The sequence below is a fragment of the Colossoma macropomum genome, unplaced genomic scaffold (genome assembly GCF_904425465.1).
Source record: "Colossoma macropomum unplaced genomic scaffold, Colossoma_macropomum, whole genome shotgun sequence".
In the NCBI taxonomy this organism is placed as follows: Eukaryota; Metazoa; Chordata; class Actinopteri; order Characiformes; family Serrasalmidae; genus Colossoma; species Colossoma macropomum.
This window is the reverse complement of record NW_023494796.1, coordinates 21,227,183-21,255,024: the sequence shown is the minus strand read 5'-3', so window position 1 is coordinate 21,255,024 and position 27,842 is coordinate 21,227,183. Positions and strand designations below refer to the sequence as shown.

Below are 27,842 nucleotides of genomic sequence, written 5' to 3'. Positions count from 1 at the left end.
TAGTGGCAAGAGCTACATGCAGGTCCTGTCATGAAATTTTGGGGTTCTTAGAGACTTCTTTTAGCTTCTTATGGTCTTCTCTCAGGTAAAATTTAATTGGGCAGCCTGGCCTGGACAAGTTGGCAGTGATTTTAAATCTTCTCTACTTTTAGATGACCTTCCAGGAGATGGAAGGTTTAATTTTCAGTGTTTTAGATATCTTCTTAAACCTCTTCCTAGACTCATAGGCATCTACAACTTGCTTTCTGAAGGCCTCAGAGAGCTTTTTCAATCTGGGCAGGATGATGCCACACACGCCAATAACAAACAACAATGAGTAATCCAGACCAAATGTCTGGCTTAAATAGACAAGTTCCTTTGAGATATTCTGTAATGATGTTCTAATTATTAGTGCCTGATTGGGCGCACCTGATTTCAATTTGACTTGTTTGTTTGAAGTAGCGATTTTTGTAGGAGTGTACTTTTTCCACATAAGAAAACCGTTTCACTCTTTATTTCAGTTAAAGGATGACAAAAATGTTAATTCTAAAGATCACTTATTAAATTAGATCAACTTTATCTGCCAACACTGTTTAAATAAAGGCTTGATTTCTGTTTCTCCTAATATATGAAAAGGTCAAAACTTTTCAAGGGTTGTACTTACTTCTTTACATGACTGTATGTTGGCTAAACCTTACAAAGACATAAGTAAAAACAGAGGCAATGTTCAAAAAGTGATTAAAAGATTAACAAGACACAGATATGGGTAATATGGAGTATGGGCCAGGTTTTTGTCCATTTGGAGTCTTGCAGAGGTCATGCACCTTCACACAGACCTTTTTTGGTCATCTGATCCAGATTTAAAACATAAACAAATACAAATTAAAATGTGAATTATTGCACTATTAGACTCAATTGCTTTTGTCCTACACATCAGTAGTATTCTGAGCAGTGGCAAGTCTGAAAATTGAATGTAGAATGGCATTTTGTGGATGAGGAATGTGAAAGAAAATTGAAAGAGTAAGCTCATTTTCCCATTTGCAAAGTCTTTGAAACCCCTTTGTTAATGACCGTGGTGTAGAGACATCGAAAAAACACGTTCTGCTGTGATTCATAGTGTAAAGCTCTGGCCTCAAGCCTCCCTTTCAGAAGTCCTCAATAAGGAATGCTTAGCAGCTAGGTGTGCTTAACTCTGTACTTGGTGGCTTAATTAAGCTTGCACCTGTCCTGCACCCTCCCTACCAATCTTGCTTTGAGATATGGTATTCATCCCAATCTTTGGCAGTGAATAAAAGAAAAAAATGAGAAATACAGATTGAAATAGCAGAAAATTCCCATAATAATCATTAGCCTTTACTAATGAGCCAGCCCCAGAAGGGGTACCCTCTAAGTTTGCTGTGTGTTTATAACTTTGAGCTAGCATGTGTTGAAGTCATATCAAAACCAGTCTTCTATGGAGGCTTGGAATTATACAGCTTCTTACAGTGTTCGTGTTCTTTTTTTCTCTTCTCTTTCACCATGTCGGATTGGTTCCTCAGGGGCCTATCCTCGGACCCGGCTAATTGCGCCGAGGAGAGATGTTAATGGAAACTGTTTGTGTGTTCCATTTTTTTGGATCTTTTTTCACCATGCTAATTTAACTTGCTTTTCCATTGCTTTGTAGGCGCACATTCTCGTCTCTTGTTGTGTGTTCTTGTCTGTTTTCATGTTACCCCCCATTTGACAAAAAAAGAAACGTGTGATGTACAAAGAAAACTTGGCTTCTGATCTCTGCTGTGGCGTGTTCATGGTCCTGTGGTGCAGATCGTGTAGCCTGATTTTCTTAAATCACTGTATAATCATAGTTACAAGAGCTGCAAGTGTTTGGAATGTGAAATCGATCAGAGTGAGATGAACTCCTCCCTCAGACTCCCGGGTGGTCCAGTTGATCAGGGAAATTAAGAAAATCAATCTGCGTTTCTTGCGCTGGCAGGCTTCTTCCTGTTCTACCGAGCTCTGTTTATTTCAAGCCCTGTCGCTTCATGCCTTTTTGAATATGAATGAGTCAGCGAACAAGAACAAGAGGGGAGGGAGAAGGCTCCTTACCCCAAAGCCTGAAACATGAAAGTGGAAAGGCGAGGTACCAATGAGAAGCTCCTAGGGGTCCTTGTTCTTTTGATGCTCATAACTGACTAACGTGGAGGTGATGCCTACCCCGTTCACAAACCTACCCACACACAGACATTACCGATTCCATGGAGACCAGGCATGACGTGCTCATGCACTGGCCAGGACTCGTTTCGTCCACTAAACAGCCACTGCTAGCATTAATAGCGGTATAGTTAGACATTTTCCCCTCCTTTTCTTTCCTCTCTGTCATCGTTACCTAAGCACTCGAGTCGAAAGCTGAGGCAGCCTTCATGGAGAGCTTTAATAAGGAATGTGGGTGTGAACAAGTAAGGATGGAAATGTCAGAGTGCGGCTCCGCGTGACCTTCTAGCTACACCGCCTTTTCCCTACTCATACGTGGTATTGCAGCCTTGCAGACGCAGTTTTAAGATGAGTTAATTCCAAACCCTTACACACTTTTTCGCTGCCTTATTTCCGAGGCATTATGAGCAACAAGGCTTTGCTAAAGCCCTCTCTCAAGAGAAGCTTGTGTTTTTTCCCTTGCATCACAATATTTCTTTCTCAACACAGCCCCGACAGCGCGTGCTATTCTGATAGAGTGGGCGGATGGCATGAGGCTAGACTGTCTGCTACACTGTGGAGATGCTCTCTTCAGTATTTGAATGCAGTATTCCTACTTGTGTCTGCTCACATATTGCCTCAGTGCTCTCCCTATTGGCGTGTCCACTGATGAAGTGATGCATTGTGACTTGGCACAGGCAGGCGAGGAGGAACCTTCTCTTCATATTTGAACATTCCTCCTTGGCTGGTCCCTGGTCTCTTTATGAATATTTGAGAGAATGAATGACCTTCACCCTAGGGCATTGTGGTGTGTGGTGGGGTGTATGTGTTATTTCAGTAGGCTGCCATCACCTCGGCTCAGGCTTGCGGGGAGGACTTTTCAATCAAAATGGACCCTTACAGGCGTCCTGGGTATGCAGGCAAATGTCATTTCCTCTCTAATGTGGAATGGATTCTCAAGCCAGGACTGGTGATGCAGGGAAAGAATGATGAGGCCCTACTGAAAAGATAATAGGCGAATAAGAGAATCTCCCTCTCCTTTTTTCTCTGCCTTCTCCTTTTCTTGGTTTCTATTTCTCCCCTCTATATATATATATATATATATATATATATATATATATATATATATATATATTTTAACTAAAGTGCACCGATTCCCTCATACACTATGAGTTAAAGTTATACTTTATAGAGTAGGTACCCCATAAGTCAGCAGTGAGTTATGAGATGTGCTCTACCCAAAGGAGCCGTTTGACCAAAATCAAATTTACATGCAAATTACAGTGCAGTGAAAAGTATTTGCCCCTTCCCAGTTTCTTTTATTTTTGCATATTTGTCACACCTCGAAGTTGCATATCATTAAATTATATCATTAAACACAACATGCTGTTTTTAAACCATGATTTCATTTGTTGGAGGAAAAATGCTGTTTAGCTCTACCTGGCCTTAGCTACCAAATCAACCAATTAACCAAATTTAGTTGTTCTCACTACCCAATGCCACAGCCAGGCATGATTACTGCCAGATCTGTTGAATCTTGCAATGTGAAGCAAGCCAGATGGTCTTAAAAAGCAGCGCATGATGCCACGTTATAAAGAGATTCTAATACAGATGCGAAACGAAGTCGCTGAAATCTGCCAATATAGATGGTGTCACAAAGCCATTGCTAAGGCTCTGGGACCCCAGGGAACTGCAGTGGGAGCTATTATCCACAAGTGGTGAACCTTCCCAGGAGTGGGAAATTTCAACAAGAGAGCATCGACATCTTATGCAGGAGGTGACAAAAGAACCAAGACAAACATCTAAAATAACTGCAGGTCTCACTTGCCTCATTTAAGGTCAGTGTACACTCCAATTCCACAGTAAGAAAGACACTGGGCAAAAATGGCATCCATGGGAGAGTTGCATGGCAGAAACCACTGCTGAACAAAAAAAAAACCACAAAGGCTTGTCTCGCATTTACCAAAAACATCTAGATGACCCCCAAGAGTTTTGGGATAATATTCTGTGGACTGATAAGTCAAAGGTGGAACTTTTGGAAAACGTGTCCCGTTAAACTCTGGTGCAAAGCTACACCACAACGGTGAGGGGCAAATCGGGTGAGGAGCAAATACTTTTTCACTGTATATCAGGCTAATTGGTGTCTACTGGCTTTCATTTCTTATAAGGCATGTTTACCATTAATAAAACGAATAATTCAGCCAACCAAATTGCTATCATGTTGCCCATGGCTAGCTTAGATGCACTGAAATGTTACATGCTCGCCTCTCCACCAGCCTAATGTTGGACCAACTTTAGGTCGGTGGCTGGGCTCTGAAACTGCCGCTGGAAAATTGGATAGGATTGCAGGACCATTTGTATTAACTGTGACTGGAGGCTCAAGTGGCCAGTGCACAAAAGTGATTGCACAAGTCACATTTAGTGTTATTGTTCTGTGATAAAGCACAGGCCCAATTCACTGTGGCCTATGGGAAAAGGTTAACATTAGTGTCTAGTGATACGTTCAGAATGGCCTGGGGCTTTAATGGATCCCATTTGGGTGTTAAGGTCACTTAGCACATGCATGCAGTTAATATTCTGTTGACAGTTTTATCACACTTTGTGTTGTACAACACCAGAGAGATTCTTGCAGTGATCCCAGCAAGTTATAACAGTAGCAATTAAAGTGACACCGAATAGAGTTGAAGAACTCTATCCATTTGTAACAGTTTTGGGCATAACAAGTTTTTGAAAACAATTACAGCTGATGAAAACAATTTATTTACTAATAACAATTAGGTTAATGTAGGATTATTATAGGTTTAAAATTTCTTGTGTGTTTAAAGCCCATTCTCAACAAGATATTTATATTAAACAAAAGAAAAATCTTCAAAGTGGTCTGTAATATATTCTGGAATAAAACTCTTCATTTACAAAATACCCAGTGAACAAACATATCTTTGCATTTAGCAGTTATTGTGTGAAATTAAAAGAGGAATGCTAGGATATTCTTACTGCTTGTGTGTTTCTTATGGCACTGAATGCAATGCCTTTTGTGTAGACCTCTGGTCATTGTTCTAAGTAGTGTTGTTGACCAATATGAAGTGTAGTTTCTCAGTTCTCAATACCAGAATGGTACTAGGGCAAAAAGCTAGGCCTTTTCTTTTGTTACATTTATTACAGCTTAACAGAGTACAGAATCGACGTCAAAGTAATTTTAGCCTGCTTAAAGGGCCCATGTTCTACATTTTCTTGCATTTCTTTCTCTGAGGTCCACTTACGATGTTTTTGTGGTTTTTATGTACCAAAAGCAATAATTTAATTACATCAGTTAATTTTTAACAAGGCTATTATCCAAACCTCTCTTTCTCTTAGAATTACAGGCTGTTTTCATTACTGTGCCTTTAAGACTGATGTATGGCTGCCCCATATTGTGCCTCATTCAAAAAGCAGTCCAGACTAAAACACTTCTTGTAACTTCAGTGTGAATTAGCAGGGCTAAACAGCTGTAAGCTTAAGTGGATGTCTAAAAATATGTTAGTTTGTGAAATCACAGAAACAATTAATTCAAAACTGTTTTTTCAGCTTAGTTTCCATATATGGACAGTTAAGACGGGATGATTTGGGACTTCTTTAAATAAGGGATTGAAAGTATTGAATTGTTCACCATATTGTTCTGTCGAAAAAAGGCATTGATACTTTTGATACTTTGTACAATACTAGTTGTAAGCCCATTAAAAACAGTGAGATTGGTTAATAAGTGAGACTTCCTTCATATTAGCATTATGACAGTCAGAGTATCAGAGTTCACTTGTGAGCCATTTTTAGATGCTACCCTCGACTCTCGGATTGGATCCCCTGTCCTGCATATTTTTTTATTGGCATTTCTAATGTATGTCCTCTCTACTAAAGCACGCTGTGGGCTTATGTTTGGCTTGTCTAGTTTGCAGAAAGGTTAAAGTGAGTTTGACTAAGTTCTGTCTCTCCCCACATGCTCATCCAGCTGCTGGTGCTCCAAACTGTCAGATTCCTCACTTAGGCTGACGAGCTCTGCTCATGATGATATTTCTCTCAGTTTGGTGTTTCGGTGCTACATCTGCAGCAGCTTTCACACATGTTCCTGGCCCTCCTCTTTTTCTTTTTCTCCTTTTCCCCAAGGGCTTTCCTCTCCTTCCTCTGTCTGCCTTGTTCCATAACATTCTTCTGCTGCAAAGAGGAGACACCTGCCATATAACTGCATGACAACTTGCAGACAGTGCCTTTTTCTCCTTTTCTGAGACTGACTGTAATGCTGTAATTACTTCAGTAGGGATTCTGTTGAATCCTATTCAAATATATCAGGCACTGTGTATTTGCCTAAAGCATTAAAAGTAATTGATGCAAAGAAGACTTTTGTTTTAGTCAGTTCTCTAAAATATTATTGTGTTATTATTTTGTTGTTGTTGATGATGGTGCCCAAAACAGTATTCATATTAACACACAAGTGGTTAGCAGTAAACAGCTATGAACATATTTCCATTAAAAACTAATTATAGAACGTCAGCCCCAAATTAGACAAAATAAGAACTATGTGATTTAAAGCTTGAAATGCCAGTTTTAATTCAAGGATATTCACATTTATATGAGGTAAACCATACAGGAATCACAGCATTGTTAATACTTAGTCCCACCATTTTAGGGGACCATAATTGATTCCATAATTAACATAATCTTAAATTAAATGTCATATTTACTGATTTAGTCCTTGTGTTGAGAGATAGTGGCAACAGATTCCAGATTACCAAATGCCACATCTGCAGTTTTTCACGTGCGCTCATGTGCAGCAACATATGATGCAATGACCCACAACTGCCCAAGAAACACCTAAATTTGTTGTCTACACCCTTAGGCTTAAAAGTTCTTAACTGATTCTTGACTGTAAACATAAGGTTCAAAGAAAATCTTTTATTTGTGTGGTACATTTGTGCTTCGTTGCACTTCATAAATATACTTCACATTCACATATCTTATTTACAAAAATAGTTCTTTAAATACCTGTCCATTGTGTGGCGTTGCTCCAAAGAGCTGTTATTGTAATATTTGGTTCTAAGATGTTTGACAGCCTGCATTGTGGAAACTATATACAAACCTCAACTTCAGAAAAAAGTTGGCACACTATGTGAAATGCATATAAAAAACAGAAAGCACTTATTTGTAAATTTACTTTGACCCATATTTAGATGAAAACAATGCAAAGATAATATATTTAATCTCATACCTTTTCAGCTTAATTATTTTTGAGAACTTTGCAAAATGGTGAAAAAGAATTTTAAACCGTGCAGATTTGAACATCTCAGTCCCAAGCTGCATAATCAGAGCATGCAGATGTGAGAGTGGCCTGTCTGCAGTCAAAACATGTCTTTCTTTGAAAAAATACGGTGCATTGTACATGCTACTGTCCCAGCCTTTTTGAAACATGTTGCAGGCCTGAACATACATTTACAAAAACAAATAATAAATAAAATGATAAAATAAAGGTCAAAATAAAATATCAGACATCATTGTTTTGTACTGTTTTTCTGTTTTCAATGTAATGCAGGTCAAATAGAAATATCAATCACTGCTGTCCCAACTTTTTGGAACTAAGGTTTGTATGTTGCAGGTGCCGACTATTCAAGACTTTTTTTTTGTATTCCTTCCCCTGAGGGTTAATGCCTTCAGTATCTGTTTCACTGAATTAAAGCATACACCAGAGACCATTCAAGCCATAGGTATGACACATTCAGATCAGAAGTGACATGGTTTGTGTCTGAGGTGTTTCTGGAAGATTTCTCTGCAAACACAGTGCATGATGTGAATGATGAATGAGGTTACCTCAGGCACAAATACAGGGACACACACAAACACCCATACGGGCTGCCATAGATTCACATTTAGAGACTAGCTGCAGATAAACACACTCTGTTGACCTTTATTCACTCCTTCATATTTTTTCTTCTCTTCCTTCCTGGCTTTATTTCAGGACATATTTTTAGTTTTTTTTCCTCTGCTCTTTCCTCTCGTGAAATGGACTGCGGCATTTTGCATTATGATTCTTGTTTGTTGTTGTTGTTGTGCAGTCCTATTAAAGTGTACCTGGCCAGCAGTCGTTTGTTCAATAGATTCTGAGGGGTTCTGTGTTCCAGGTTGTGGTAACTCATTTGTCATTTTTTGCAGGGAGGTTGAGGGTGGCCTGTTGGGGGGTATAAAGGGTGGATGTTAGACACACTTCTGTTTTAGGTGCTACACTCTTAAAAAAGATGGTGCTTCAAGGGTTATTTAGTAAAGGAAGTGGTTCTATATAGAACCACAAACACTTAAAAAAAAAAACCCCTTTGCTTGATCAGAGGGTTCTTTGCATCATGAAAGTGTTCTTCAGATTGCTGAAAAATGTGCATGAATGTGTGAAGAGTTCTATGTAGCACCCAAAAGCATTCTTCTATTATTGCAAGCTTGACACCGTAACAATAGTGCTATATAGGACCCTTTTCAAAAAGGTTCTATATAAAATCATCTATAGCACATTCTGTTACAAAGAATTTCCACTCATTTAAAGATTCTTGAGGAAGTTTAGTGTTAATTCTCTGGCATTGTTCCCAATAACCCTTTTTGGCACTTTTGAGAGAACGTGAGTGTAGGCAGTGTTGGTTTGTAGATGAACAGCTTTTTTTTTGTTAGACACTAGCATGCCGGTTGTTTAAGAATCCTCCTCCTCAACAAACATTGTTGTCCTCCACAGCATGATGGAGCTTCTGGCACAAGTAAAAACCTGGCAAAAGCTTTCTCTACACTGCCAGTAAGTGAGACAGTGTTTGGAATCTGGGAAATCAGTCTTCCCCCAAGTCTCTTGGCCAGTTTATCCATTATACGAGGTCTCACATGTCCACCTTTTTAGAAGATTTATTTATTGGTATAATAGATTGAGTTAATTGTAAGAAATGCATAATGAAGCAGTCAGAAGTTTCGACTCTAAGGTCCAAACCAGGCAGACAGAGCTGCTTCTAACTACAGGGATTTCTCCTGCATAGGCACCGTGAAGACGAGAACCACACAATGTCCGACACACGTCAGTTTCTTTATAAACTTTATTTCAGAGCTGTGATGTTTGTCATTCCGATTCAGTGCTGAGATGTTGCAGAAGAAGCTGCAGATTGACAGTGAGAGATGAGACAGCACCAAAGCCACTGTAAAAATGGGTTTAGTTTAAAGGGCATGAAATTAAATTTCTTGCAGCTCTAAGAAGCGTGGTTTGTCCACCGCTTTTTTCGCTCTTCTTTTCGTTACATTGTTATGAAATCAGATTTTCACACTTTGTCTCATCAGTACAAGTTGATGGGTTTACGACTTCTAGGAGTTCTTTCCATGACTGTTATCTTTTGCCAGTTTTGGCATCCAGTAGCGCTTTGAACTTTTCTGAAAGTATTCAGTTTTGTTTTTATGTAGACAGAATGTCTGGCGTACTACATTTATATAAGGTTTGGGACTTTACATTAAAGCCACCGATGGACTGTACATGCCTGAAGCCCATATGGTCATGAGAATCTAATTAGTTTACAGTTGGTGAAAGCTACAGACTTGCCAGTCTTTTAATTGCCAGAAGAATATACAACTGAATAAGTTGGGTTATTTTTTCTGTTACTGCGCTGAGAGGTTATGGAATAACAGAAACAGAACAGCTCATCTCTTTGCAGTTCATATGCAGTAAATCACCTAGAATTGAATATGGTATTCTTAACCCACAGTCGAGACTCCTCATTCTCATCAGAAGTTCATCACACTGCTTTGACGCTGTGGTTGACTTTTGCACCTTGCCTTTTGACATAACTCTACTCTAATGGAACTGCAGCGCTTAAGTAATCGGCTCTATAGTCACTATTGACCAAACAGTGATAATGATGAAGGCTGTTGTAGCAGACTGGCAGTGTTAGCCTCCAAGGCAGTGGTGAAATCAATGGGCCTGGACACGAAGAGATATGGCTGTCAACGAGTGATACGGAGCAATGGGAAATTCAGATTTATTTCCCTGTTCATTCAGTTATAAATGTTTATTGGGTTGGTTATTATAACATGTAAATATGTAAGATTTTCTTTAAGAACTGGGCCTAAACCTGTAGGAGTATTTTGCTGGGCTTTTGTCCTGTACCCCTGGGCTCCATCCTGGGTTGAGTTGTGAACTTTTGGGCTCCATTTATCTTCTTGACACTTGTCATTTGTCTTGAGTATTATTCTCTCCCAAGCCAGTCTCATTGTAGAATGGTTGTATGGATATGAATGATGCTGGCTGCAAACCATTTTCCCTATTGAATTTAATAGTTCTGTTGTTCATATATATATATATATATATATATATATATATATATATATATATATATATATACAAAAGCTAGGGACATTCAGGCTAGGAACTGATGAACCTTATCGAAGCTGGTACTAATTAAACGATTCCATTTAAAACTACATACCTACAGCAGATCACATCTCTGCTGCCCACTGGAATGGAAATAATTATTGAATTCAGTAGTCATATAACCTCCAATATGTGTAATGTACTCACTGTGTCAGAGTGACCAGCAGACAGGACAGTGTGGACTATCGAGAGCATTCAGCAAGAAATGCAGTCACTTGCTGTGCTCATTAGAGTTTTTAATTGAAGGGCATTTTATTTATCTGAGTATGACATCGGATGACAGCTATATAATTTTCAGGCTGGTGTGATTGCTCTAGTGAATCAGTATGTTGGATGTATCACTTCCTGGCAAGCATAAGACACAAACATTGACATAGTTTCGGCTGTTTGTGCTCTGTGATCTCTGTATTTTTAACACACGGTACAGTTTGTTACTCTAGTGAACCTCAAATATAAATTTTAAGGGGATGTTAATATAAGTGAGTAAAGACTGGATTATTGACACCCCATTCCACAAGATATTCTGGGAAGGTCATTGATTAAGATCACCCTGATATCGGGAGACATTTTGTAATTGTCGGGAGAAGCAAATCTGCTTTTAAATCAGACTGATTATAATGTAGTGTGGGCCAGGCAAAAGCTAAGAGGATGAGGGCTACCATATATTTCCTGTGGGACCTGTGAAGCCACTGTATCTTTTTTTAAAGAAGGAGAACATTAACTGCAGTTCTGTTGGCTGACACTATGCTGAGTAATGGGAGGACAGGGAGGCCATTCTACCCACTGAGATAGCAAGGCCCGTTATGCTGTCTTTGACTCCAGGCCACGGATGGCTGTGGCACTGCCAGGGTTCAAACTTGCAATCTCATGATCGGGCCAATGTATAGACATTTGTGCCACTCTGGAGCCCCTTTGATGTAATTTTATGAGATCCAGTACAGAACATTGCTATCAAAACAAACATGTCTTGCAACATTTTAGCACATTTTAGCAACATTCTTTTAGCACAGAGTACCAAAAGGCATGGGCTCATCAACTTTATTTATTCTGATTTAAAAATCTGATACTGTGGAATTGTGAAATATTTGGAAAGTGATATATTGGATTTAATCAAAACTATCCAGCAGCTGTAAATTGTTAAATCTTGAGTGACCTGGTCATAACACTGACTAGCTTTTGTAAGGCATATTTTAAATAAGTTCCTTTTTCGGTTCTTGTGTTCTTGCTGCTTTTAGGCCTTTTTTGTAGCCAGGTTCTTTGCAAGAATCTCTGCAAGAAGTTTTACATCTCTCTTTTTTTACGTTTTAGTCTAATCAGTCTTTGATGTGATGCATTTTAGGTTTATGTCAGTGCGCAATGATGTAGGTTTCTAAGGGTTGTATGGAACTTTATCATCCCGTAAGAAACCATAGAATGTTTCATCAGGTCTTTGGTAAGCTGCTTGCATGGAAATCCGCTTATTTTGCTCTCTTTTGGATTGTTAGGAGATGACCTAAATGACCTAAAATTTACCTTATTTAGTCTTTTACTAAGTTGCTGAAGAACACCTTCCTAATGTAAGCTAACATTCTACTGTCTGTGCTTATTCTGTTAGTAATTTGGCTGTACTCTCTGGACTACCTTTGGGGATCTGAGTTAAGTATTTGTCCATTGTATGTTTTCATCATTGTATCAGTGTAATTGCCTCCACTGAATGGTGGTACCCAGGAATATTAGTCCCTCTAGTGTTTGAATGAGTGTAACTCCAGAGAGAGGAACACTCTGTGGTGGCTTTTTTGTTATCTAATGCTAGGCTGCAGGGCAGGTTGTCAGCCTTTGTCTTTTTTCAAATACAAGGGATTACAGAAATAGCCTGCAGGGCGCGTTTCCCCCTAGTATTTCTCCAATTTAGCTGTTGCCAGCTTCAAATGTAGCAGGTCCTTCCACTGTTGCATAACAGTACCTCAAAACTGAGGCCAACACAGCCTTCCTCTGTTGCATGTGAATTCCCCCACTGCTTCCTTTCTAACACTGTCAGTCACCTCTGTAGCTCATGGAGAAGATGGCTCCATCACACAACAGTACAGATGCTTGCTTGGCTTGTATGTAATGTAGAAACTAGCAAAGAAGAGAGACATTGCCAAAACATGCTCTCTGGTGAGGTTGTAGCCATGGACAGCACTGGACACAATAGCAAGATTCATCTTTGCAGTTTTAAAACATTGTTTTGTCCTAAGAAACTTTGGTAGTAGTTGGTGTAGACCTACACTGCAGAAAGATTCCGGTGTCTCCAAGTGTGCCACACTACTACAGTGCAGTACAGTGCATATTATACAACCCACCATTAATAATATCCACATCTAGCACTAGGGATGGTATTGTTTGGATTTTAATAATGTCGATATTGAGACTGATGCTGCTTATCGATACCAATGCTTATTGCTACTCTTACTGATAGTACTGTGGTCATCTCCCTATGGTTGAAAATATTAACAACCATAAGCAATACAAAATGAGTTACCCTCTGGTTGTCCGGATCGTTAACAATTTATGCTTTGCTAGCTACTGAATTTTAATTTAATCTGTCAGCCATAACTGGAGAGCACGTGACAATCAGCTTTTGAAATGGTTAAGGTAGTCAGAGACATGTGAACGCTTCGATCACACGAAGCGTAGCGCCCCTCTCGCTAAACCAATCCAGCACTAATCATTTGAAAATGCTTGCCATATTGAATAAATTAACGTAGTGTAATATACTGATAGCAGCACCATTTGTCCAGGAGCTTATTAATATTTCAGTACTGACCAGTCAGGAATCTGTACTGAATTAGTACTGATTTTTGATACGTATCCCTATAAATCACCCAGGCTATACATGACTAATGTTACACTAAGGTCATAAAACACGCTCTTCTGATGCTGAGGCTTTCCATCTGCTCGGCTCAGCACTTTGACCATTCACTTTTGCCAGCCTTTTATATTGCACTTCAGGGTGCATTTTGCATTTTTGCAGTTCAGTTCAGTTCAGTTCAGTGTTGCTAAGCAAACTGAGGAAGAGCAGCTTGTCTACAAGAGACGGGCTGTGAAATTTAAAAGAATATGTAATGGGATTGGGGCTGTCATTTATAATGTAATGCAAATGAGAGAGTGCCTTTCTGCTGTTATGCTTGATGTTCTTCTACCAAAAGTTCATGATTCATAATTTTGTCAAAGGAGATGGGAGTATCAAGGTCTGTGCTTTTGGGACTTTTGCCGAATGTGGAATCAATGTGGATTGATTGATTTATTGATTGATCACTGCACAGAGCCTGTCAATATGGCAAGATGTTATTATTTTTGTGATAAATTATATCATCATTGCTTTTCTGAGTGTATTATGGGTATCATCCATACTTCTAGAACAGCTGCATGCATTTAAATCAATTACAGAGAGCCTTTAAGCAACAACTGGTTTATAGTAACTTTATAAACGGCATAGTGACAATGCCAGTCCATTATGACATTTGATTAATTTATATTTCTTGTTTCTTACACAGTTTATTTTGTGCAAACAGTAAACAAATTGGAAGACTAAATAAATCAGTGATTTTCCTATTTTAAAAGTGTCCTGCTATATTTTGTTCCAACTTGTTTTCTAACAAATAAACAAATAAATGTCATTGAACATATTGTGTATCATGAAATTGTATCCAGGTATTGTGTTATTTTTGTGATATTGTCAAGTCTTACCTTTGCATTAACCTTTAATTTCCAATGCTGTCTCTCTTCCAACACAGGTGACCACTCTGGTGAACACCAGCAACAAAGGCCCTTCCAGTAAGAAGAAGGGCCGCTCCAAGAAGGCACATGTTCTGGCCCTGTCTGTGGAGCAGGCCACGCAGAACTTTCTGGAAAAGGGTGAGCAGATTGCCAAGGACAGCCAGGACCTGAAGGAGGAGCTCATTGTTGCTGTGGAGGATGTCCGCAAGCAAGGTGAGTGCTTCTGATCCTGTTGAGGGACACGTTCAAAACCACTCCATGCTACTCTGCACGTGCTCTACCAGCGCTCCATCATGTATTTATTTAAATTAGGACGAGCTGAAGGCTTCCCACCTGCTCTGACGACTCTCAGAGCTAGTTGTGGTGGTTCAAAGGAACACATGAAAGTGCTGTTGGAGAAATAGTTGAAGAAATGGCATTAGTTAACACTCCTCCTTCTTTTCTCCTCCTTTTAACTTAGAGGAAATGCTAGACTGAGTCAGAGATGAAAGGCTTGACTGGATGCTGACTGGAAGACCTTGCCAGCCTTTTCTTTAAGTGGGAGGCAACACCCCTATGTGCCACATACGCTTTTGCAGTTTGTCGGGTCTCTAAAAGGGCTATAAATAAATGGATATATTAATAAAAAATAAATAAAATAAAAATGTTGCCTAACATTATGTGACAAATCGAATAATTGCTTTGGCTGTTTTTCTTACCTGCTGGTCCATTGGCTCTGCAAAATTAAAGCCAGTGAGATAACTGTGGAGTGGACTGTGGAGAAGAGGAATCGCTAATAGGCTGTAGTAGGCTTGTATGCACTGAGTTATAGAAGTAAAAGAAAAGGAAGTATCTAACTGGCACAGTGTACAGCATGCACTGCAGCTGTGCTTGTCCAAGCAGCTAACTTCACTATCTTATATATGTTATAACCTTATGTGATTATTAGCTAACTACTCTCAAAAGAAACATTGTTCCTTCACAGTTGTTCACAATGAGTTGCAAAAGAGTTATGGAATAGTTGCAGGTTTGTAGTGTATTTATAGTTAACAGTGCTGTATTCTTCTGTGTAGCTGTTGTGTGTGATAGTGTTGCTGACTACTGGAGCGTGCAGGAGAGCTGCAGAGGAAGCAGTGTAGCCTATGTTTACTATAGAAGTGAAATAAAGAGTTTTCCAGTGCTCTACAAGGATAAATGAGAAGAAAGTTCTAATGGTTAAAAGGAAAAATAACACGTAGACCAAAATGCATTTCAATCAGTGTTTTTGAAAGTCAACCAGGGGGGCTTCTGAGCTTCTTTTCTCTCTTGGCTCTGTCTTCCATCCAAGCTGTTGTGTGTGTCTCTCTCTCTCTCTCTCTCTGGGTCCTGCTCAGGTGCTCTCACTTTTCTCTGCGTGTTTTCTCTGTCATTTTCTTCATCATTTTCTTCTTTGCCATAAACAGTATGTTCCTTTCCTGGTGCACCTGCAGGCGTTCTGCGTTCTGAATTCTGTGTGTTTGTTCAGCTAAATTATGTCTCCCAAAATGGCACATAGTTACTGTTGGTTTTTCACACATCCATCTTCTCAAAACTCACTTGAAGCTCAATTATTCAGCTGTGGAGGAGGTGGCGAGAGATTTTTCAACATTATTAACTAACTTTCTGCACACATTTATAGTAGTGCTTTTTTTAAAACTTTGAATGGGTTTCAGAAGTATTGATCGTGTGAACCATTTGATGAAAGAGCATATTACCTTCAGTTAAACTATTTAAATCGGCCATTTGGATTCAATTACTTGTGATTACTATAATGGCTTTGGAAAGCAAATTCTATTTCTCGGCCACACTATTAGGACCAATTTGTGGAATGTGTGGACTTTCAAGTAGTTACTGCATTAGTCTGTCATTATTAAACATTTAGGATTGTATTTAGTTTTTATACTCTGATAATTATTTTAATGCATGAGATCTCACACACTACTGCAGATTCACTTGGCCAAAAATATGTTGACATCACATCCATGCATGCTTCTTGAAAATATTATTCTAGAACCATATGCATTAATATGAAATTGGTCACCCTTTTGCTTCCAAACTGCCTTCAGTCTTCTGGGAAGGCTCTGCACTAAATTCAGTATTATTGCTGTGAAGATTCACTTCCTTTCAGCCACAACAGTATTAGTGAAGTTAGGCACTGGCTGGGCAATAAGGCCTGAGTTGCAGTCAGTGTTCCCATTCATCCCAAATTGGATTGGTTTCAGCATTCTGTGTGGGCCAGACAAGTTCTTCCACACCAAACTTGGCAAACCATTTCTTTATATAACTCACATGTATATGGTGACAATGTCATACTGAAACAGGAAACAGCCTTAACCAAACTGTTGCCACAAAGTTGGAAACACAGTTTTCTAAAATGTCATTGTATGCTGTATCATTAAGAATTCTCTTAGCTGGAACTAAGAGGCCCTGCCCAAACCTTACTACACGTCCTCAGACCATTATTCCTTCTCCACCAAACTTTACATTTGGCACTATGCATTTGGGCAGGTGATTTTCTCCTGGCATCCTCCATCCCCACATTTGTCCATCAGACTCACAAATGCCAGATAGTAAAGCATTATTCATCACTCAAAACTGCGTTTCCACTGGTTCAGAGTCCAGTGGCACAGTGTGCTTTACCCCACTCCAGTTGTTTCTTGCCATTATTTGGCCTGAAAAGTAACCAACAGCAATTCGTGAAGCTTCTGACCAGAAGTTCATGTGTTGGTGTTGCTTTCAGAGGCAGTTTGGAAGTTAGTAGTGAGTGCTGCAGCCGAGGACAAATGATGTTTGCACGCCCATTCTGTGCATATGTTAGTTGTTGCTGCTCCTAGATGTTTCCACTTCACAGTAACAGCAACAGTAACAGTTGCCCAGGCAGCTCGAGGAGGGCAGCAATTTGACGAACTAACTTATTGGAATGGTGGTATCCTGTGACAGTGTACCAAGTTACTGAGCTGTTCCTTACGATATAGTTTTCTGCCAGTGTTTGTTGATGGAGATTGCATGGCTGTATGCTTGATTTTACATACCTATGTGCAATGGGTGTGGCTGAAATAGCTGAACCCACTAATTAAAAGAGTCCATATACCTTTGGTCACGTTGTGTATTTTATAATTCATAAGCATATGCTTTGCTGTGCTATTAAATATAATAACTTTTAATGGCTAAAGCGGCTGTGTTGTGTATTTTGTAATCCATAAGCTTATGTGTAGCTGTGCTTTTAAGTATAATAAATACTAATAACTAAAGCTGCTTAAAAATAGTATTTCCTTGGACTCACCTGTTTTTTTGTTTAATTTTTTATTAAATTTTTTTTTTCTCTCTCTTGGCTGTCTGTTCTTCATCTCATCTCTCTCTCTCTCTCTCTCTACATGCCCTGCTGTCTCTATTCTTTACGCTTCTCTGCTCTACTGATGGGGCTGACCTTCTTGTTTACTTGTAATGGTCCTTGTACTGTCTTTGGCTAGAGGCTTGACCCCTCTTAATGCAAGTGTTTAATTGGTCCGATAATTAGTTTTAGTCAAGTTAAATAACCTTCAGTGGAGCGTGCTCGCAAGTCAGTGGTTTAGGCTGTCTGCAGTAGTACCTTTAGTTTTCAAGTGCATATGCCATGTGCCATGATGGCTGACTTTGTGAAAAATGGCCTGAGAGCATAAGAGAACAGGATTTACCTTAGCAGAGGGGAGGAGGAATGCGATAGGGAAGCCAAATGAAGATTTGGTCACTTTGTTTCATTGTGTTGCCAAGTTGTTTTTGCATAATGAGAATTTAATCAGAAAACAACCAGCTATTTAATCTCTCCATTAGAGATTAGAAAAAGAGGAATAATGCGCCCTATAGATCTGTATTGCCTGCTTGTCTAGTCTTTGAATTAGCCAGAGCGCCAGTGGGTTCCTCTTGTATCACTGTCGCTTTTTTGTGGGCAGAGCAATGAGCTTGCAAGGAGGAGGAAATTACTTTAATTTTTCCTTTGTTATTTTTTCAATAGGGACCCACAAACAGGCTCATGAAATGCTGCACTGGCATTTTGCTCATTCATCCATTCACTTCTCTCATCCTTTGGCAATGTCCCCATGCGGAGTTGGAGCTCTTTCTGCTTTCAATCATAATATAGTATTTTTAGGGATGTCCCAGGGTTTTTTTGTGTTTTCCTCCTGAATCCCAATCTGAATCCTTCAACACTGAGTATCTGATGGTGCTGATTTAATATTGTCTGTTTTATATAATAAACCTGCAAACTGATTTACTGAGTAAAACTAATTCAATTTAGGTAAGATATGATAGACTGCCAGTTACTTTAAAATACAGAACAACTTTTTGTATGTGCATGGGAGAAATGTAAATTTTGGCAAATTCTTTTGACCATAAGTGGGCATCCTTCGCTGGCAATCAGTCATTTACTGAAAAAGCCTAAAATCAAAAACAGCATCCATCTAAGTTTCAAACATGACACTTATGGTTCCGATGCCGAAGTCTTTTTGGCTAAGCTGCCTTTGAAGCCATGGTAAAATTCTTGACATATGCGCACAATGCACCGAAATATTAAAAAGTGTTCCTTGTATGGACTGTGGAATTTAATATGAATAGATGTTGAGAGTTGAAAGCTGATGAAATGACTGGAATATACAATGATAAGCTACTGAAAGTTTTATTTTCTAAAGTTCCAAAGTTACATGTACTACGCATAACCAGTCAAAATAAAAAAAAATAAATAAAAATAAGTAAATTCCATGACTAGGTGTAGTTTGGCTCAGTATACCTTGGTAGTTCTTAAAAGCTGTCGTCTTCCACCACCCCCATGTACCACCACCATCACACCCATGGAGGAGGTATTGTTTGTCTTATCGCAGATGTTAATGGTACATTGTTGTTGTGCTGTCATCCTCTCGAAAAGTGGTCCTCATTTTTTCGTAGACTTATTAAGCAGAAAGGGTTGCCTATAGCACCCTCATATATACAGTTCAAAAAACATTCTTCAACTTAAAAGATGAACCCGCGTTTTCAGATAGAAACTGTTGTTTATTTGAAAATAGAAGTACTTACCATTACTACTTTATAGTGTCAGGGATATGCTACAATTTGAAGTTACTCTGATGTACGTATATTATCTGCTCTTTTTCTCAGCTTTAAATGAGCTGTTCCTGCTAACGTTGGTTTTGTACCAGAAGAATAGTGGCACAGCTAGTAAAGCAGAAAGTTACTGCAATGTTTTGTTTTTTGCACCAGTCACGAGTGAGTATATTTTGTGTGTGGTTCTAGCAGCATTACACTAGCAGCTAATAGCACAAAATGTAATTTTAATATAAACGTAACTCATATAATTATCTGTGCAGTTAAAATGTGCAATTGCATTTAAATAGTATAGCAAAACAACAGAAATAACTCTAAACCAGTGGTTCCCAAACTGATATCCCAACCCTAGGAGTATGGCGAATAACACTGGGAGTACAGTAATCTTCATTTAATTTAATTCAATCAGCACAGTTACACAGGCACTTCCCTGATATGAGTGATACAAGTATCTTCCAGCACATGGCGAACTCATGCTCTAATAGTTTAATAATTAAGAGCAATAATTCCACTTTTTTTATTTTTTATTTAGAAGGTTGTATTAGAGAAGAAAGTATTTTACTCAGCAAACCTAGAGTTCGTTCACTTTATCGTGTACTGCTGTGTGCATGAATGAATGTTGTTTACTAACTGTTTTTAAGGCGTGTGTGATGCTTGTTAGCCATTTACTCGAGTTAGTTTCACTTTCTCAGTTATGATTTAGATCGCAGTTGTAGTTATTTGTTTGTATTTGTTTGTAGCTGCTGTGATAAGCACTTAGCCGTTAGCATATTGTTTGTGTTTGTAGAGCTGTTAAATTCTGAGCAGAGAATGTTAACTACTGTCCTCTGCTTCTCTGAGCTCTGACAGGAACTCTAGTGACCCACACCTATAATACAGAAATACAGTAACATCCCTAATATTATTTATTTAAGTATTATTCGTTTTGCGGTGAACATTAACAAAAATGTCTGTTGTGTACTGTCCGATGAAAGGTTCTGTATAAGTACACTTTTGTTCATTGAGGTACAAACATTGTAAATATACCCTCAAATGTACAGTAGTGGTCTTAAGGCTCAGTTTTGTACCTTAAATGACATATCACCCCAGTAACAGTTTACTGTCTACTTTTCTGTGAGTGTACATCTGGTGTGTTATCACATCATAAACATATGAGTAAAATATATAATAAGTTGGATTGATTTTTATGATTTATAAGGAGCGAGAGGGGGTACGTGACAGGAAGTTTAATGTCTGAGTGGGTATCGGACTGTAAAAAAATTGGGAACCACTGCTCTAGACTGGTGAAAGAACCAAGAGAAAGTTTGCTTGATTCAGAATGCAGGGAAAAAGTGTTTCCAACATCTGTTCATTAACCTTCCCTGAACTGAAGGTCGCTTGATCTACAGAGACTCACTCAGTCTGCCCTTCTGCTGTGTCTGGCTCTCGCCTCAGTAGCCACTGCTGAAGCTTATTGCTGCTCTAAACTTGTGGAAGCACATCATGGGTAAATTGCAAAGGAAAATGCTATATGTAAAATGGTAGTGCTTTCCTATCATTGTGATTAAGTGAAAAAAATTTCGCTCATGTATCAATAACAAATAACACAAACGACAATGTAAAAAAATCTTATTAAATGGGACATGATTTACATCTTTATATCTGCACATATATTTTCATTTTTATCTGTATACGTTTTATGTTAACAAAAAAGGTTGGTGTTATTAAAGCTTTTAATGGCCTATTTCAGTTCTCAAAACTGTGCTGGTCTGGTTGCACAGTTTAATTTACTGTCTGTGCCCCCTACTTTTCAGACTAATTTCAAATTAAACAGGCATCTGTTTAGACACCCATAGGAAACTTTGTCTTTGAACTAGTGGTTTTGCCTACGTTTTTTCAAATAAATAAACATTATTATAATAATTACACATTTTCATGGTTTTCCTGAGGTCAGACCACCTGTAAAGTGAGCCATTCTAACCATCACTTTAAAAAAGAACATTTTTTTCAAAATTTCTGAAAGGGCTAGTGACCTTGACATTGCACTTTGAAGGTCATTTGGGGTCTACTTTGTGATGCAGTGCTTTTGCCCCTCTTTCATGAAAGTATATCAGAATAAACATCCTTTGTTTTTGGTTGTGCCACCTGACATCTAATGAACTTGTGGACAAAAGTTTTTTTAGTTGCCTTATTTTGATTTTTTTTTTATTTAAAATTTTCAAGTATAAAATTACCAAGCTATTTTATTTAGAGTTTTATATAGCTACTTATATATGGTTGGACAGTTGAACTACATGGCATTTTTAGACTTTTGGGGGCAAAAATAAATAAAAATGCATTTTGTATAAATGCACTGAAAATTGTTTCACATAAAAGAGGAATTGTTGAATAGTTCTATGTTATGTATTTATTAAATTACTTTTTGAGAAAATAACTTGGACATAAAGATTTTATTCAGTAATTCAGTAATTTTATTAAACAAATTTAATTCAATAATGGTTTGCTTTTTCCATTTGTTTTATTACATAGACACTGTTTTTGTGTAACCACATGACACATATCCATCCACTTTGAAATAATGTTTTTACCATTTTTTTAACAAATTTAATTGAAACATGAAGCCCAATCATAAAGAGTGTAGAATGTGTACATGAAATGTCAGTACTAAGACAGTACTGGGACAATACAATGAAAATGTCTTCTCTGAGTCTTAATTATGAGACAAAATCACATAAATAGGAGAGAAGTTACAAATATAAGAATACATTGTCATTTTAAATATCATATTTTATTTGAGTTTTGCAGTACGCTTCCATATAAGTCAAGTAAATCTTGTCATTCCTTTTCATCACAGTCAGTGCCATTCCTCCAGAACATGATGCTACATTTATTAGAGCGCTGGTAGTCGAGTAGTTAACTATCGAAAGTTGAGGAGATAATATACAAGCTGAAGTCCAAGGAAACACTGTTAAGTTTCCGCAGAGCTGTAAAGTACAACACATTTGCTTGTATTTGTGCTCAAGCAAGTATATTATACTAAGTATACTTCGCTACTACAAAGCACAAGTGCCTTAACATGAGCGTGTTGCCAGCGATGCATTATTAAAGATTTGATTGAGAAGGCAGAGGAGAGGGGCAACTGTAACTAAAAATACTTCTCTGTTATCAGTGTTACCTCAACATGAGGACGTATCGTCCACCGAGGAGAAAAAACTTGTGTAAAAGCCTATCAGTCATCACTACCTCTGCCCCGGTTATTTCTAGGGTTAATGTTATCTTATTAGCTCATGAGATGGGGCAACCTCCAAGTGTTTATGCAGGACCTGTTGGACACGAAAAGCTAGCGATTTAACACACAGTAGCCAAAAGCTATTTTTGAATAATAAAACATATTTAAAAAAAAAATACACCCCTTATTGTCTTTGTGCAGCTGATTTTTACCGCAAGTACACCAGTGTGTGTTTATGTATTATGAGTAAAAACTACAAAATATTAATATGAGGCAGTATTGTGGTTAGTCAAATAGCCATTCTTTAACTTGTACAGATGCCAAGTCAGAATTCACATCCCTTATATTTAACATGAGATATCAGGACTCAAGCTGATGAGGGGACAACAGTGCAGAAGTCAGTAAATAAAATAAATACAGGCAATAAACTATACAAATCTGAGCAGAACACAGTAAGAACAGAAAAGAACAATAGACAGTAAGACAGAGAGGACAAAGACAAATAAACTCTCCTTAATTAAACCAGGCATACAGCTTTTCAAATAACATTCAGGGTCAACGTGCAAGTTCAATCTAAACAAAAATAATTCATCTTCCTGTTCTTGTTTATTATTTCCTTCTCGTTAGCAGCAGAGGTGCTTGCAGTAATGACGTGGCTTGTTTGTAGTGATCGATCAGTAGCAGAAGTGAGAAAGAGTGAGAAAAGGAAAATGAAAGGGAACAAAGAGAGAGCTTGGGAATAAAAGCAAAATGAAGGTATGGCATTCCCAGGACATCAAAAGCTTGTAATACAGCCCCTGTCCTTTCCCTTCACTAGAACCAGAGATGTTTACTCATGGTCATGTGGTATTAGCAGCTCGATCTTCTCCCATAAAGGCCATTATGCCTAGATAGAAGAAAGAGCAGGTGTTGCTGTATGTGTCGTGTGTGTGTGTGAGAAAAGAGAGATCCTGCCATCGCCCCAGCAGAGAAGAGATGTTGAGTCAGGATGCAGTTGCTATCTCATCAATTTGTCTTACTGACTTACTGTGTCAGACAGTTCTCTCCTAACTGTAGCACACATTTGTACACACACACTGTTCGCTGCAGTGTGCTACTGTTTTGTTCTTTGGAAAAAACCTGGAGCCATTTTCATGTATCGAAATACACATATGAAAATGTGTGAAATGGCCTGAAATGGCCGATGTATTTTACCAATATTCTCCTCTTTCGTTAGAAACTAGGCAGTCCTAATCTTGGGTAGTGCTCATGTAAACAGTCCCGTTACCAATTACAAGGCTCGTGTGGCTCCTTCTGCTCTGCTAAGCTAGTTCATCTCTCTGCATGATGTTTGTCTGTTGTTTAGTTTGTTCGTACAAACGTTCATTCCTCTTGCCACATAAGCATTCACTGGATGCATATCCATCAGTAATGTGATTAAGAAGCTTACTTGCTTTAAGATATAACCACATAACTCTGGATGGTTTTAGTAAGCCATGAACACACAGTGGAATCTACTACACCACCTGTAGTGTTCATGTCACACCTTTCTCTCTACTTGAGTTGTGTTTATTTGTACCTCATTGATGTAGCAGGCTGGTAGTGTTGGTGTTCTGGACAGAGGGATGTCAGTCATGCCTGTGCAAAAGAATATTAGGACCACAGCAAGGCAGTTCTTAGATAGGTCTGCTAAGCTTTTTTAAGCAGTATTTTATTTAATATTTTCTTGCCGGATGTTATGTACAACTCTTTTTAGCACCATACAAACATTTTTAACATACACAGTGTTCTCTGGGACTTACATAGCTACTACAGCTTAGCATGTGAAGGTCAGCATGTAACTCCATTTAGCAATCATATAATACCAGCTAAAGGCCATTTTAGTTTAATAATTAGCAGTTTTATTTATCCTACATTCTATTAGGTTGGTTAATCATTTGTTCTTTTAGTCACTCACAGGATGGTGGAAAATAAACTGCAATACCTTCATGAAGTAAAATGATCGTTCATTATCAGAGCAGGGCACAACCTAACACATTTTGTTTTTTTGCTAAATGTGATTTCTGAGTGCCATTATTGCATTAATTTAATAAAGAACGTGTTACTACAAGCTGAGAATTCACACTTGCATTTTTTAGTGTGTCACACACCAAATTTCTTAACAAGCATGTATAGGAACAGAAATCACACATCAGACGTGTTTTATTGTTGCTTGGATTAAACAAAACGGTAAGCACTTACAATTATCCCAAGCCACATTGGCTAAACAGGCACATTTACAGAATTATTTTTATTATTTATTAATGTGCATTGTCCCTGTTACATAGTGTAATGTGTTCACTAACCTGGAAAAAAAACACAGTGCATTCAACAATAAAAGAAGACTCATGTATCTCACCTTTATTGGCAATAGATATAAAATATGCACGTCATCCTTTATTGGTAATAGATTTATACTACATGCTCTTTCTTAGTGTATTTAACATGGAAATGCACGCACAGTAACTCCTTTGGTGGCAGATTTAAGTTTAAGGGGTTAGCGCCAAATTCTCAGAAAGGATTGCCAATGAGATGCTTTTCTCAGAAGCGTTAATTATAAAATGATGTGCAGTATAATGACTGACATTTTATTTTAATGCAGTGTGTGTGTGTGTGTGTGTGTGTGTGTGTGTGTGTGTGTGTGTGTGTGTTGTTTGTTTGTATGTGTGTGTATGTTCACATGGCACTGTTTGTGTGTGACTGTAAGGATGAAAATGACCTGCCCCAACTAATAGGAACTCTTTGCATCTCACCACAGCATAATCGATCAAGCTACTCCCTGGCCCTTATTGTCCAGGCCCAGCTGACCTTGAGATTGGCTCCAGGCCTGGGGAGCAGCAGGAAATCTGCTCATTCCAGATTCAATTAGGAGGAACAGGGAGCATGGCTTTCATTGAGTGGGAGGTGGTTGTGTCTGGGTGGTGTGTATGCCGCTGCTGAGTCTGCGTTCTGCATACACGGTCACCTCCATTTTATCTTCCTTTAACATGAAGAGCATCCGTAGCATTAATCATTAGCAGTCCTGCAATGTGTCATTAATACAGTTTAATGTATTATGACCAGTAAGTGAAGGTGCAGATAGGTTGAGATTGTGTTTGTTTCAGTCGCTGAAATAAAATATGCTTTTCAGAGATGGCTGGAGAGTGCAGCCCTGGCCGTGAAGTGGGGAGAAAAAGGAGAGAAGCTAAGAGGCTCCTGTGGTGATGTGTAAAGAGAAAACGTTCAGAAGAATGTGGAGAGCCTGAAGAATGCTCTGACATTTCATTGTCCCCAAGAAATGTGGCAAGGAATGTTTAAGAATAGCTGGCATACTGTCATTTTATTACATTGAGAGGAATAAGCCACGCGCACACACAGAAAAAAAAGTGGCCCACACACACGTAGACACTTGCACTGAAAAATATCTTTTAATGCCATTGCCTTTAAGCGTTGGAACATGCTGCCTCTACTCCTTTGTAACTGTACCAGGCTTTCTTCTTTCAGATACTTGGAGGAATACTTTAACATTTGTAACATCATCTCCACACTCACTGAGCACTTTATTAGGAACACTATACTAATACTTGGTAGGGCGACCCTCTGCTCTCAAAACAGCCGCAGTTCTTTGTGACATGGATTCCACAAGATGTTGCAAACATTTATTTGGAATTCTGGCTCATGTTGACATAATTGAAGTGCAGTTCCTGATTTTTCAGGTGCACTTTTCTCATGCAATGAATCTATGGGTCTACCACATCCCAAAAGTGTTATATTGGATTCAGATCAGGTGTTTGGGAAGGCTACAGAAGAACATTGGATTCATTGTTATGTTTATGAAACCAGTTTGAGATGACGTTTGTTCTGTGGCATGCTGTAACATAATGGTGCGTTATTGTGCTGGAAGTAGCCATTAGAAGATGGATAAACTATTGGCATGAAGGGATGCACATGGTTGGCAACAGTACTCTTAAAAAAGGCTGTGGCATTCAAGCAATGATTGATTTGTATTAACAGGCCCCAAAGTGTACCAAGAAAACATTCCCCACACCATCCTGTCGCTGCTGCTGCTGGATAAACTCAAACTATCTAATTAACCGTTGCTCCACGTTTTCCCCGTTTTGTATTCTAATATTTTATACTAATGCTGTTTGCTATCCGGTGTCGACCAGAGGAGGATGGGTTCCCCTTTTAAGTCTTTGTTCCTCTCAAGGTTTCTTCCTCTTGCTCCTCTTGGTCTTCCTTGCCACTGTTGCCATTGGCTTGCTCAAAGGGGCTTGGACCCGGATTTTTCTGTAAAGCTGCTTTGTGACAACGCCTGTTGTAAAAAGCGCTGTATAAATGAACTTTGACTTGACTTGAATTGACCATAACACCACCTCCACGAGCAGCAGTGGAAATTGGCCTAATTCAGCTCCGCAGACCTTATTTGTTGCTTTCTTGTGCCCTTGCAGGATACTTTCACAAAATTCAGTGTATATGATTTCTACTGGTTGTTTGTCCCAGAGGTCAAAATTTAGATTTGATAGTGGCTCCCATACCTCACTGCCATGCAGGACAATTGGTTCTATAACAGATGGAAATAATTTGAGCCACATGCATTTGTATTTGAATGTGATCTTGTCGTTTGATCGCATATAGTGCCCTGCACGCTTTGAAGGAGTCTAATTTGTGTGTCCCTAGTGTAAAGCAGGGTGTGTTTCCCTGAGATCTGGATCTTTTTCAGGTTTACCTGGGCCCTGGCAGTACTGCTGCAGTAAGTCCAGGTTCTGCTGTAGGCCCTGCTCCGCGGGGGACAGTAGAACCAGGTCATCCGCATAGAGCAGCAACTTGATTTCAACTTGATTCGTTTAGAGTGAGACCAGGTGCTGCAGAATGCTCTAAGGTTGTGGCCAATTAACTACTATAAATGATGAATAAAGTTAGGCTTAGGCAGTTTTCTCTCTCTCTCTCTCTCTCTCTCTCTCTCTCTCTCTCTCTCTCTCACCGATGCACTCACTGAAGGTCACTCAGTGAAAGCGTAGCCCTCGTCTGTGGCTCTTTCTGTTGTCTCTCAGTGTCCTTATCCTGATTCAATTACCCATGCTGATTTCCCAACCAGGCTTTGCCTAATCTCACTCAGCCAGCCAGCCCTGCTCACCCAGCAACCTGCTCATGGAGAAAAGCTCTGCATGCTGCAGAGGGTGCCGCCTGTATGATGTATGGATTAACTTAATGCTTTTTATTAAAGAGCAGGAGACAGTGATATTCCCACTGCTCCAGTTGCCTGTTACACTTGGG

At 38.9% G+C, this 27,842-nt stretch overlaps 1 protein-coding gene across 3 annotated transcripts in view; it reads left to right on the top strand.

Annotated features, from left to right (window-relative positions):
- ctnna2 (catenin (cadherin-associated protein), alpha 2) overlaps positions 1-27,842 on the top strand; it is a 550,144-nt gene that overhangs the window by 73,024 nt on the left and 449,278 nt on the right. For all 3 annotated transcript variants that reach the window (XM_036583115.1, XM_036583114.1, XM_036583112.1), the window contains exon 3: positions 14,308-14,503. In XM_036583115.1, coding sequence (XP_036439008.1) covers positions 14,308-14,503 — 196 coding nt within the window. The remainder of the gene's footprint in view (positions 1-14,307; positions 14,504-27,842) is intronic.